Raw genomic sequence first — 12639 nt, 5'->3', positions numbered from 1 at the left:
TTCCATCCTTGTGGTTTCCGGGGCCGCCTCTTCCCATTCATCTTTTTCGTCAATGGGGGAGGAGGCGGTTCAGGGCCAACCCCAACACTTGCGGCCCCAGTAGTCCCTGCCCTCCCTGGGCCTCAGTTTACCTTTCCTTGCCTCCTACTCCTGCATGGTCTGACCTACCGCCCTTCCGACCGCTGCAACACCTCGGATGGGCACCCGGACCCGCACTTCCTGTAGGTGTCTGCACTGCGGCCCACAGCCCCTAGGCGGGGTGGAGTCCTCTTAGGACCCCTGGGCAGGGCCGTGACTCTTGATTCCCGGGCTGCGCCCTGAGGGGTAAGTTCCGGGGCATCAGGGCAAGTGTTCCCCGCCCTGCATTGTGCATACACAGCCCCGTGATTCAGCGTGTTCCTCAGACACCCTCCCTCTGCATCCCCCACCCAGCTCTGCGGTGGTCACCTGGGTCACAGCGCTGGGCCCTTACCCTCCCCTCCCCCTCCAGCCGGATTGCGTAGGCGGGTGTTCCACCTGAACTGCCCCACCCACGCTTCCACCACCTGCGGGGACGTTTGCTCCGTTGACACTGAAGGCTGAAGTGATCAGCCTGACCTGGCATCCCGATACCTTTTTTGCTGTGAGCAGGCAAAGATGATTTGGGGGTGAATGGACGGTGGGAGGGGCCCAAGTGCCTCCACAAGATGCCCCCAGGATATTCCTGGGAGGGAACCTTTCCCTTTCTTCTGGGGTCCCTGGAGCTGGGCCTTGGGAGGGCAGGAGCTTGGGCCATCAGAAATCAGCCAGGGAGGCCTGGCCAGATACCTCAGTTAGAGCATCCTTTCATATGCCAAGATTTCGGGTTAGATTCCTGGTTAAGGCACAAACAAGAATCAATGAAATAATTTGAACAAATTGATGTTTCTTTCTCTCTCTAAAATCAATAAATAGAAATTAAAAGAACCAATCAATGACTGCATAAATAACTGGAACAACAAATCAATCTCCAATTTAAAAAGCTGGCCAGGGGTGGTAGTCACTAATTTCAGAAACACCCCCTGGACTAGTGTTCTCTCCTCTATGAAATGGGAGTGTAAATATTTTTTATCTTAGGTAGCAGTACTTGTGAAATGAGGAAATCCATTTAAAACAAATGATTGTCCTGTGTCTGTCCAGCCCCAAATAGATGAAGGTGAGATCCCAGAGGTGGGAGACACAGTGAAACTTCCCAGGCTAAGAGGGTTGATCCTGGGGGCTGGATGCATGGTCAGGGTTGGGGAGTGCTGGAATGCAAGGCCAGGGAAGAGTTCACACTGGGTCTGGCCGCCTTGCACAACAGCCCCAGGCCCTGGGAATTATGGATTCCTTACAAGAGAGGATTGGATCCTCTGGAGGGGGTGGGGAATCTGGTGGTATCCTGGGAGGGAGCTCATCTGGGGCCAACCAGGGCAGGGATTTGAGAGGGCAAGGCCCCAGATCCCCTACCCATACCCTGGACTTGGGCAATGGAGGTGGCCTGCCTACCCCTCCCTTGCAGGGGCAGCTTCCTGCCCACCCTCACCCTAATCAGGGAAGGGGCCTGGGATCCAGCATGCCACCTCATAAAGGCACCCCTCCCAGGCATGTAAGAGGACCAGTTATCCTGCTCTGGAACAGACTCCCCTCCCCGCAGGGGATCAGGAGGGACTTTCACTTGTGTCATTTTGTTTATTACTTGAAGTCACCGTGTTGGTGTTTGTGTGGCTTTTTTTTCATACAGGAAACTCATGAAAAGTGCAGGCACACCCCATAGCCAGACCCCAACCCCCAGGACTGGTAATGCTTTCTTCAGGGGCTGGGCATGGAGGGGGGCCAGGCAAGGCTGGTTCCTGCCGGGGCGCACAGACGTTACTTTAAAAATGTTAAAAAATAAAAGAGAACACACATTTAAATAGGTATCCAAGACAGTTTTTCAAAAACAAATCTGCCCCTCTTCTCTCCTTTTAGAAAAACAAAACAAATCTCTGACCCCTAACTTTCTGACCCCTCCTCCCCGCCCACCCCCCCACAAAAAAAATGTACAGAGCTACAGTTAACACATGATGTTCACATCTGAAACCATTAACTTGAAACACATAATGGGGAAGGAGTGAGGACCTGGGGGTTCATCTACGAGTAGGACAAAAGGAGGGAGACAGGCAGGGGGTGGGGTATCCTGCAGGACAGACAGGTATGTGTGTGGGGGAAGGCCCAGACATCTCATCTCCATTTATCAGTAAAAAAAAGTGAATGAAAAATAAACTCCACCCACATTGAAATGGCCCCAATTAAGGGGGGGGGGGTCCCTGTCCCTCTGCTCTGGGGGCCAAAGACCCCTGGGGCATGGGCATGAGTGGGGAGGTTCCAAATTAGACCAGCAGCAACCTCCCAGGGGGTTAATGCTACAGTGTAGCTCCTAACTATGAGATTCACAGCTCAGCACCCCCTCCCCTCCAGGCTGCAGGAGGGCCACCCCCAGACAGTCCACAGGCCCAGATCACTCAGGTTGGGCAGAGAATCAGGGCTGGGGGCATCTACCCCACCCCACAGCAATTTCTCTCCTGATTTTTCAAGAGATTCCCAACTACTATTGGCTCAGTCAGAAAATTAACAGTCTATAAATACCCAGAGCTCAGGAAAAAAAAAAAAAAAAAAGATGTGGGGTTGGAGAGTGGCATCAGAAGAGTATCGCACAGTGCGTGGCCAGCAAAGGCAGGCGACAAGTCTGTTCTCCTCCATCCTTTTCTGCCAGGAAAGGGTACTACACCCAGACCTGAACTCCAAGGCAGGCTCTGGCCAGCCTCCCCTGAAACAGATTTTCTCTTCCAGGAAAAAGAAACTAAGAAGAGAAAGTAGTATAGACGTGGAAGAGACAGCCCTGGTCTGTGCAGCTGTGGGTCCTGTGAGGTGTTTGGAGCCCTGGGGGCCCTGCTGGGTAGGGGGAGGCCAGAATTGGCAGTGGGGGTTCTCTTTTCTATGGCCCCCTCCTGTCTGTAAAGTGCAAATGAGGCATCTACATTTTGGACTTAAACCTGAAGAGGGTGGGGGTGGTGGAGCATCAGAGCCAGCGGAAGGGGTGGGGGGGCTTCTTCCTCATTCTGCTCTGAACCATCTGGAAAGACTGCTACATATTTGGAGCTCGGGAAGGTGGGCAGGGAAGGACCCTGTGTGGCTGAGGGGAGAGGGTGGGGGTGCAGAGGAAGAGGTGGGGAGATGTGAGTGAGGCTGAACCGAGGAGGCAGGAATCCAAGGCCACAGAGGGTTTGGAAAACCATGGTAAGAAATGAAAATTTTAAAAAACCAGGATGCTGGCTGAAGAGGGAGGGGCCTCCTGCAGTGCCCACTGCCTGCCCTCCTGAGCTGGGCGATGCTCTCAGCCACCCTGGGCAGGGGTGAGGGACAAGGTTTCTAGGCCACCACGAACTCTGACTTGATGTCGGGGTTAACTTCTGGCTTCCAGACGGATTCCTCGAAGTCAAGGCCCAGGCCCGCAGCCTCACCGGGGCTGCCACCACTGCCTCCGGGGCTGCTGTCGCTGCGGCCGGCCTTGCGGCTGGGTGGCCAGTGGTAGGGGCCTCGGGCATCCCTCCGGGCCTTTCTGCGGAGCCGTTTCTGCTGGAGCAGCAGCTGCAGGCGCTCCACCTTGCAGCGGGTGGCCCGGTTCTCTGTCTGCCGCAGCCGGTCCCCTGTAAAGGAAGCAATGACCATGACCCCCTGGGAGAGGCTGGACCCCCAGCAAATGCCCCCCCTGCATTAGGCAGAGCTCAGGGCCTCCTGAACACTAGCTCCATTGAGGGAGCTGATCAAGAGTATCCAGGGACTCCCGGGAGCTGCGGGTTTATTAAAACTTGTCTGAATGTCCAGCACACCAGCTGTGAACCCTGTGAGGGCAGGGCAGCGTCCAAGACAAGCACTCAAGACACAGTCACCACATGCATTAACTGCAGCTTGAGCCCTTCCAGCTGCTGCTGTGACAGAGGAACTCAGGCTCTGGCCATGATTTCCCCTTCGTGGCTTGGGCTGGGGGTCCACTGGACAGAGTGGCATCACCAGTCTGCGAGACTCCAGATTTATAGGGTAAAACAAGTTGGGGGACATGGGGCCATCAAGTAGGAGGGGAAGCCAGCCCCCCTCCCTTAGCCTGACTCGGCCATTCACAGAGGCTCCACCTGCCATCTGGAGAAAGTGCCTGAGGAGGATGTGAGGAGGAACCCCACTCCTCCTCGGGAGGGCACAAGGACACTTTGTGTCCCCAACACACACTCCCTTCTCTTCAGGCTCTTCCAGAGCGGGCTGAATGGCAGCTGGTGCCTCCCCAGCCTGATTGGGTCAGCTGCTCTGAGCTGCACACAGAGGGGCCTTGACTGGTGAGAATGGGTGGGGCGCCTTGGACACTCACCCGTGGGCTTGCCCAGGCGGGCCTGGCTCAGGGAGGCTGGGGCCGTGGCCACCAGCTTCTCACAGGAGGTAGTTTTTGGGGTGAGGTCTGAGGCGGGAGAGGCAGGTGCACACTGGGCGTGGCAACGCAGTTGGGTCAGTGATGGGGGCATGCCCTGGTAGTGCCTCGTGGCACTCAGGAGGTCATTGAGGATCTGCAGGATGGTGCCGATGTCCCGCCGTGGCCGCCCACTGCTGTCCTGGCAATTGGGGTGCAGCGTGCCTACAGGGGGGCAGAGTGTATTGGTGAATGCCCAAGGGATGGGACCCTGGGGCAAGAATGACACAAAGACTCCCACCCACGCCTGGGGGACACGAAGCCTGCTGCAGGGTCACGAGTGTATGTGAAGATCTGAGGGTGGGATGGTGGGTGTCCCACCCGAGGTGTGTGCATGTGACCACTGCTGGGACATACACAGAAGCCATGACACCTACCAGAGAAGGTCCCTGAGAAGACCCCTGGGGCATGGTTCACGAAGCTCTCGATAATGGCACCAGGTTTTCGGGAACGGGAGGTGGGGCTGCCCCCCGAGGTGGATGCGGGGCTGGCCCGGGCACTGGCAGCAGGGGAACAGTCCATCTGCTGATGGAATAGGGGGACATAAGCTTAAGGTATAAGGAAAGGCCTTGGGGTTCAGGGTCCGGGACCACCCACCAGCCCAGGATCCAGCAATGGCCTTTGAAACATGCAGTAGGGGCTCAGAATCCCTTCTCCACCCCCTCCAAACAGCCCGTCCTTGGGTTTGAAGGATAAGCCCTTCCCAGACTCACCTCGGGGCAGGTGGTGGGGGCTGAGTGGGAACGGAAGGAGCCGGCTGTTACAGGTGAGGGGGATGCAGGTGCAGGGCTGGTGGGCACTGGGGGGACACGGACAGTACTGGACACTGGCCGGCAGGGAGAGGACACAGGAGTGGTCATGCTGGGGTCCCCGCGGGTGGCAGCAGTTGCAGCCGCCAGCACATGGCGGTGTTGTAGTGGGGCGTGCTGGGCAGCAAGTTGAAGCTGGACGAACATCATGTGGTCACCCACTCGAAGAGCCAGGGTCAGTGGTGAGCGGCCCGACAAGAAGTCACTGACCTGCAGAGAGTGGCCTGTCAACCCCAGGGTCCCAGCCCTAGGCGCCCAGCCCGGCCCGGCCCGGCCCCCCACGCTGTGTGACCTGGGGCCTCTCGCCGCCCCTCTCTGGGCTCTGGGGTCCCTGTCGGTGCCACGGATGCTTAAATAAAATGAATCGGTATTTCCGGAAGCCGCCTCCGCCAGCCCGGCACGGCCCGGGCGCCGCTGTGGGCTGTGGGGGACAGAGGCAGATCAGACAGGGGGCCTGGCCCTCCTTGGCCAGCTTGGTTCTTTCAAGGGGAAACTGAGGCCAGAGGGGGTGGGGCCTAGCCAGAGGTCACTGCCCTCAAATAACCCTTACCTTATACCTTCCCCCACCCTCTCAACCCCCAGATTCTCTCTGCCTATGATTATGAGAGACCTATCTCAGGCCCCCTCCCAGTTAAGCCACAGGGGTGGGCAGCAAGTGGGTGGAATTGCTGGACAAATTCTTCATCCTAACCTTTGCTTTCTCAAGATAAATATTTATCTGTCCTGGGCGGGGCGGAGGCTGAGAGAGAGGCGTCACTGTGGGAAGGGGCCCTGACTGGTTCTCTGGAGCCAGGGTCCCGCAGGTCCTGAACACAGCCCATGCAAACATGAACCCTTCAATTGGGGTTCCCCTTCACAGAGGGTGTGAGGTGCCTCTGACCCGTCTGCAGTGGGGCCTGGCTAGCACAGAACTGTCCCCAGGGGCCGGGCTGGGGTGGGTGGGGGGTGGGGGGGAGGAGGTTTCTGAGAAGTGACAGAGGCTGGATGACTCAGAACAACCGCCTCCCAGCTCTCCCCTGGCAGCGGCTGGCGTAACCTTCTCTGCTTGGGGGCCTTGGGGAGGAGGCGAGGGAGGCAGGCAGTGAGAAGCCCCCATCTCCCAGCCCAGTCTCATGATCCTCCCCCACCCCCAGAAATGCCCCTTGCAGAAAGGGCCTGGGGTAGCTCCCAAGAGCAGCTGGGTCACCCCCCCACACACACACACACACTCCCTCCCGCAACTTCCTCCCTGGGGAGGGCAACCAGGCAGGCATGATGTGGTGCCAGGCAGGGAGCAGCCCTGGGAGCCCAGTCAATTCACCCAGCCCCCCTCCCTATCTCCCTCGCAGGCACCCCGTGGCGGATGTGAACCAAACACAGAGGGCCCCTCTCCCCCCTCTCCCCGGGCAACCACATCACCCCCCCCAAGAGCAGGGAGCTCAGTTCACATCTGCCCCAGGAAATCAGGAGACACCATGGGGCTCCCAGGACTCTGTTCTTCCCCACCTGGCTGCCCCTCCTGATGGCAGACCACCCAGCGACTGCTCCCCCCTCTTCCACACTAGCCGGCTGGCGAGGGCAGGATGCTACATGTCGGGGAGGGGGCGAGGGCCTCAGGCAGGAGGAAGGGAAGCGGCTGAGCAGGTTTCCTGCGGCTGGCCAGCCCAGACAGGGAGGCCTAGAACCTGCCCACCCCCTCTAGGGGAGGGCAGCAGCCTGCTTCCCCCACCCTGGCAGCAGGCGGATAGCTGAGGCCTGTGTCACCCTCCTGGGAGGAGGCCCTGCCGCCAGAAAAATGAGAAAAGGAGGGGGGAAAGGCTGCAACAAAACCGGGAACCTGGGTGTGGGCCAGCCCAGGCCTCCCTCCTCATCTTCCTCCAGGCTGCTTACTAAATATTTTCCTAACATCCTGTGTTGGCCTCACTGGGTGCCTGGTTGCCCCCACCCCGCCCCGCCCCTCCCCTCCCCTTTTGGGGCAGAGAACAAAGGCCAGAAAGAGGAGGGGGAGGGGTGACTACCCACCCCTCACAATGGGGTCATGAAAGGCGGAAGGAGTGTCACCCAGGCCAGCCCCGCCCTCTCCCCACCAGCAGAAATTTTATAAAGGTCGCTCAGGGGAAACTTCAGTGGCCCTGGAGGGGGGGCACTCAGGGACACAGGCCCCGGGGGTGGGAGCCTGGGCTAAGGTCACCCACAGGCAGGCTTGTGAAAGCTGGGCCCCCATCCCCCACGGCAGCCACCGTGGGAGAGAAGGCCCTCAAGGTCAGGTGGTGAGTGCTTGGGGGGAGGAGGAAGAGGAAGCTGGGTGACCAGGCCAAGCTGGCAAGAAGGCGGAGCAGCTCAAGTCCCCTCCCCCGAACAGAAACAACCCCAGGCTCTCCAGAGGGGTTGGGCACAGAGCCTGCTAGCCCCTGGGCTAGGAGGGGCGGCACTTGAGAATCTCACCTGGGTCTCTGTTAAGCTCTCCAGAGCCTGCATCACAGACTGTTCTGGCCTTGAGGCCTGAGACTACAAAGAGAAGGAGGGGAAGAGACCCTGAGTATGCATTCTAGGTTGGGCACCTGGGCACAGGGGCTGGGAGGGCCCTGCTAGGTGGGGGGGGGGGGGGGGCGGGGGGGGGGGAGAAGGGGCGAGGGGGGGGAGGGAGCCCAGACAGGTGTGATGGGGACCATGCTGGCATGAAAGGGCGCTGCCCTCCCATGTTGGGGCCTCCTCAGCCATTTACCATGAGGCCCGCCTCCACGGTGGGCACGAGAGTCAGCTTGCTGCCATCCCCCACGCCGAACTCCTGCAGCTTCCCCGAACTGAGCCGGCTGGTGGGGTGGGGTGGGGAGGGGGAGGAAGGAAGAGGGTGAGGCTACAGCAGAGACCAGGCACGGACGCGGAAGCAGACGCTGAGGGAGTGCTTGCGCTTGTTAGGGAGACTGAAGTCCTTCCACCCCCATCTCTACCTGGCGGCTAGACCCTGGGCCCTGAAAGTGGGGGCGAGGCTCACTATCTGGTCCTGGGACCCCTTGCTAGTGGTTCAGACCCCTTCTCTCAAGGAACCCCAACTCTGGAGTGGGGCACCCCCTTTGCACCTCAGCAAGACACTTTTATTTCATTACCCGGGCCCCATTTTGCCCTGTGACACCCTCCCAGCCACCCCAGGGCCAGCCCTGCCAGTAATTCACGAACTCCAGCCCTGGGCTCCTCTTGTGGGGCCACAGGACGTAGCCTTCAGGGGCTTTGCCCGGCAGGGTTCCCCCTCCTCCCTCCTTCACTGGCGCAGGCAGCCGCCGTTCAGACAAAGGAGACCCTCCCCCTCTTGCCCCTCCCCCACCGAGGCCCCTCCGTTGGGGATGGACACAGTGAGTCCCCGGAGGCCAGCGGGAGGAGGGCTTCCCAGCCTGGAGGCGATTTAAATACCATGGGGGAGGGGGAGGGGAAGGCTGAGGGGAGCGCTCGTGGCGAGAACAAAGGGGGGCAGAGAGACGCAAGTGGAAGGAGACAGCCAGACGCACAGAGGGCTGCCGAGCAGATGCGGAAGCCGGCAGAGAAGCAGGCAGGGGAAGCGACAGCAGCGGCCCCCCTACCCCCGCAGATGGGAGCACCGCGCCGTACCAGGGCTCCCATCGTCCCGCGAGGGGGTCGCCTGAGCCCAGCGGGAGGCACAGTCGCAGCAGCCTTTGTGCAGCGACCCCAGGCGGGGGAGGGGGCCGAAGCAAGCAAGGCCGAGCAGAGGGCGCCCGAGAGCGCGCCAGTCCCCCCACCCCCGGTCTGGCCGCCCCCTTCCTTTCCCGAGCTGCGAGCTCTTTGTTCCCGTCCGGGGGCCGGGGCCATAGGGGGCAACAGGCCAGGGGTGCGCTGCGGCAAGGGCGGCGCTCGGTACCTACGTGTCTTTGTGGAGCAGCGCCAGGCGCTCCTTGGGCACTTTCAGGCGCTGGGACAGCCGCTTGCGCAGCCCCTCCACCGTCTCGTCGGGGGACACCGACAACTCGTAGCGAGTGCCCGTTGTGCTGTGGATGGCCAGGCTCATGGACGCTGCATCCGCCGCGGAGCCCAACTCGCAGGCGCCGCCAGGGGCCCCGCGCCGGCAGCTCCGGGCGCCGCCAGGCTGCGGCTCCATCCCCGGCCCGCGCTGGGGAGCTGGGGTCCGCGGGGCAACGCCAATCCTCGCCGCGCCTCCGGACAGGGCCGGGGCTCCCCGAACCAGGGTTCTCGGGGACACTGGGTATGAGGGGCAGCGCGTGTCCCCTTTGAGAAGGTCCCAGGAACAAATGGCGAATCAAGAATCTCAGTGGCGCTCCGGGGTCGCGTCGGCTCGTTGGGGCGCCTTCCGGGGGTGGGGACTGTACTTGCGGCTTCTTTCAAGGGCGGCGGGAGTCGACCGAGACTAGGCGGGCGCGGGGGGAGGGTCCCGGAGGAGTGGGCGCTGCTGGCTGACCGCGCTTACTGCCGTCTGCCGCTCGGGCCGCGTTTCTCGGCGCGTCACCTCCCTTAGCAACAGTCGCCGCCGCCGCTCCGAGGATCTGGGGGTGAAAGTAACAAGAAAAAAAAGTTATAATGTAGCAACGTTCCAAGGGGCGGGGCCTCCGCCCCCTCCCATTCACTACTTACTCTGCCGGCCCGCGCCGGCCAATCGGCACACACCAAAGGCCTAGTGGGCTGCGCTTGCAGGCCAATGGCTGTAGCCGCGGCGCTGCCCCACGTGGCCGCAGGGCCCGCCCCTGGCCCCGCCCCTGCCCCGGTGGCCAAGGGGAGCGCGGCGGGGGCGGAGCTGGAGCCGCAGAAGCCGGCCCCCACGCCCCCGCCCGCGCCGGGGGCCATTCATAAGGCCTGGTGCCCACAACAAAGGGCGAGCGGCCGGGGAGGACTCGGGACCTATTCCCGGAGCTGTGTGGCGTGAGGGCCGGCTTTGTCCCCACGCCAGGATGGGCAGGATGTCGCGTGACCCCTCCCGCGTCCGTCCGGGAAGCTACCGCGAGCGGAAGCGGGAGGCAATACCCGCGCCTCGTGGTTGGGCCATGTTTCGGTGGCTCGCGGGAAGGTTCGACTTTGGGGCGTGAGGTCTCCACGAGCTGATGGCGAGTCCTGCATCCCGGTGACGTGGCCGGTGTCGGGGGGACCCTGGTGCTACCTCGCGTCCCACCCAGTCTCGCGGGCTGGACCCGCTTCTTGAGTCGCACCCGCCGGAGCTATGACGTGACGCGGCGTCCCTGGTGGGGCCCGCGCGCACCGCTCTGCTCCGGGCTGCGGTGAGTCAGCAGCGCTGGCGCGCCCTCTGCCGGCCCCCATCCAGGAGCGCTGCTGGGAGTCCTGGGGAGGGGGCGCGAGACTGTCCGGGGCAGAGGCAAAGCTGACCGACTTCGGGCGCGGGAGGAGCCTCGCTAGTGTGAATCCTCTAAATCATAAAACTGAGGCCGTACAAACCGGAAATCAGGCTGGAACAGCAACTAGCTCAAGGTCACTCCGGGGAGGGGGAGTGCCGGGGGTGGGTGGGGCAGGGGCCGAGGTCCCGTCAAGGGGGTGCTGGCTGCGCCTCGCTCCACCCATTCCACGTCCCGTGAGGGAAGGGGTGCTTCCCAGGACTGGAGATATCCCAAACCCTGCCTGCCCCAAGAACAAAGAAAAGTGGGGCACCTTAAAAGCCTAGAGTGGGGAACCCCTCCTTGGCCCGCGAGATCCCGCCCACAACTCACCGGGCGCGGCCAGTCCGAGGTCACAACAGTCCCTTCATGTACCTAGGTCGAGAACAAGTGCGCCGTGAAGGGGTAGGTTTGGGGCCGTACCGGCGGCCCTGAACCTTTATCCGCGCCGCCTTCCCTGGGGTGGAGTTTGGGCGGGCAGGGGTAGTGGGAGGGAACCGGGCGGGCGGTGACGCAGGCCATCCCCGCCCCTCCCAGTGGGCCGGAGCCCGGGAGTGCCGCCCGGCCTGGGCCACTTGCCCCGTAAATGACTGCGCTCCTGGAATGCCACCGAACCCGAGGTCACGACCAAGTCGACGATTTGGTCGCACCCCTACTTGGACCACGGGTATTGGGTTTCTGGGTGCACAGTCGGGCTCCCTGACATTTTTCTGCCGCTCCAAGCCCTGTGCTTCCGCTTGGGGGTGCCCGCAAGGCGGAAGGCGGGGCGTGGGAAGGGGAGCCTGAGTCAGCAGCACAGTCCAGGAAAACAGGCCGAAGTCACCTGCCTGGAGTGGGGGTGCCGCGGCCGCGCATCCCTGAACAGTGACCTCAGAGGGCATTTATGGAGCGATTAACCAGCACCTGGACTGCCTTGCGCAGCCAGTCATCACGTCGTGGCCTCGGGAGCCTGTTTCCTAGGTGGCCATGGGGTGGAATGAGAATCCTGCAAGACTCACCCTGGGGCTTGAGGTATGGGTCCCTCACTCAGACCCAGAGATGTTGTCATCATTCAATAATGCAAGTTCACTGCCCATCCTTTGGGCTGGGCATAACTCCTCTTCCCATTTCACATACTAGGAAATAGACCACACAGGCAGGAGCATGGCATGTCATTTGGTGGCTTTCTGAGGATGACCCTGATTGGTGGTGGGTCCTCCTGACCCTTCTGCCCAGAAAGAGACCCCAAGTTCTACTCACCCAACTCTATCCGCTTTTCTGGTTTCTCCTTTTATCTGGCATGACCGTCCCCATCTCTACCCTCAGCATCCCTCCCAGGGCTGTTCCTTCAGGCTCTCACCCAATGCTCCTATGGCCTCTGCCCCACTCCCAACCCCCAAGGTCAGTCAGGACTTAGCTGGAAGGAGTTACTGGGACTGGTGTTGAGGGATGGATAGCGGTTTGCCACAAACACAGCATGGTTCTCCAGGAAATGGAACAGCTACTGCAGAGGTCTGGAGACTAAGTGGCTGTGGGTTGTGGGAACAGGCAGAGGGGCCCAGAGTAGGGGTTCTGCTTTCAGCTTGGGAGGTGGCAGAGGAAACAGAATAGCATGGGTGGGACCCCCAAGGGCTGGGGATGCTGCTACTGGGGTAGGCAGAACTCGGGCTGGTTCCTGACCTTGCTGAAACCACACTGGGGGGTGAAGGGTTGCTCTTGGGGGTGGGGGAGGGGAAGAGGCCCTGACCTTGCTCTGCAGGTCTAACTTAATAAACATGCTATCAACTGGCTTCTCATTCCTTCCCATTTAGAGCATCCCTATATTTCAGCAATCGTCCCAGGATATAAGCACAGTTGTACCAGGGGACCCCTTTCCTGCCCCCCTCAGGTCCCAAGCCTGCCCTGTGGATGATGTCTGGATCCCTTCTGCCCCAGGTCTTGGCCCTGCCAGCACCAGCTGTTCCCCCAGGGCCCATGTCAGGCAGGGTGTGCCCCCAAGTCTCATGTCTCCCATGGGGAATGTACTATG

General features: G+C 61.2%; 1 protein-coding gene across 5 annotated transcripts; it reads right to left on the bottom strand.

Moving 5' to 3' along the window:
* Nucleotides 1–1913: 1913 nt before the first annotated feature.
* On the bottom strand, nt 1914–11056 carry MIDN (midnolin). 5 transcript variants are annotated; one of them, XM_028159529.2, is made up of 9 exons: nt 10965–11056; nt 9159–9794; nt 8009–8096; nt 7729–7791; nt 5597–5725; nt 5209–5514; nt 4873–5017; nt 4400–4660; nt 1914–3686 (listed from the first exon to the last, which is right to left on the bottom strand). In XM_028159529.2, the coding sequence occupies exons 2-9, from the start codon at nt 9389–9391 to the stop codon at nt 3409–3411; spliced, it is 1503 nt and encodes a 500-aa protein (XP_028015330.1). In that variant the 5' UTR covers nt 9392–9794; nt 10965–11056; the 3' UTR covers nt 1914–3408. The 5 variants fall into 5 exon arrangements, with proteins under 5 accessions (XP_028015330.1, XP_028015329.1, XP_008148914.1 ...); XM_028159528.2 differs by having other exon boundaries at nt 4873–5020; nt 10965–11054; XM_008150692.3 differs by lacking the exon at nt 5597–5725 and having other exon boundaries at nt 4873–5020; nt 10965–11052.
* Between the last annotated feature and the right edge of the window lie 1583 nt (nt 11057–12639).

This window comes from Eptesicus fuscus, chromosome 6 (assembly GCF_027574615.1).
Source record: "Eptesicus fuscus isolate TK198812 chromosome 6, DD_ASM_mEF_20220401, whole genome shotgun sequence".
NCBI classification, from domain to species: Eukaryota; Metazoa; Chordata; class Mammalia; order Chiroptera; family Vespertilionidae; genus Eptesicus; species Eptesicus fuscus.
The sequence above is the reverse complement of the archived record's forward strand: the minus strand, read 5'-3'. Positions and strand labels throughout refer to the sequence as shown.

What these genes read in the sequence shown, in the direction of transcription:
- MIDN (XM_028159528.2), bottom strand. Translation starts at nt 9,391, where the DNA reads ATGGAGCCGCAGCCTGGCGGCGCCCGGAGCTGCCGGCGCGGGGCCCCT. An exon ending in AGAGCTTAACAGAGACCCAG is followed by an intron (nt 5,726 to 7,728) that starts GTGAGATTCTCA and finishes TGTCCCCCACAG; the next exon opens with CCCACAGCGGCGCCCGGGCC. An exon ending in CCGCCTGGGCAAGCCCACGG is followed by an intron (nt 3,687 to 4,399) that starts GTGAGTGTCCAA and finishes CTTCCTTTACAG; the next exon opens with GGGACCGGCTGCGGCAGACA.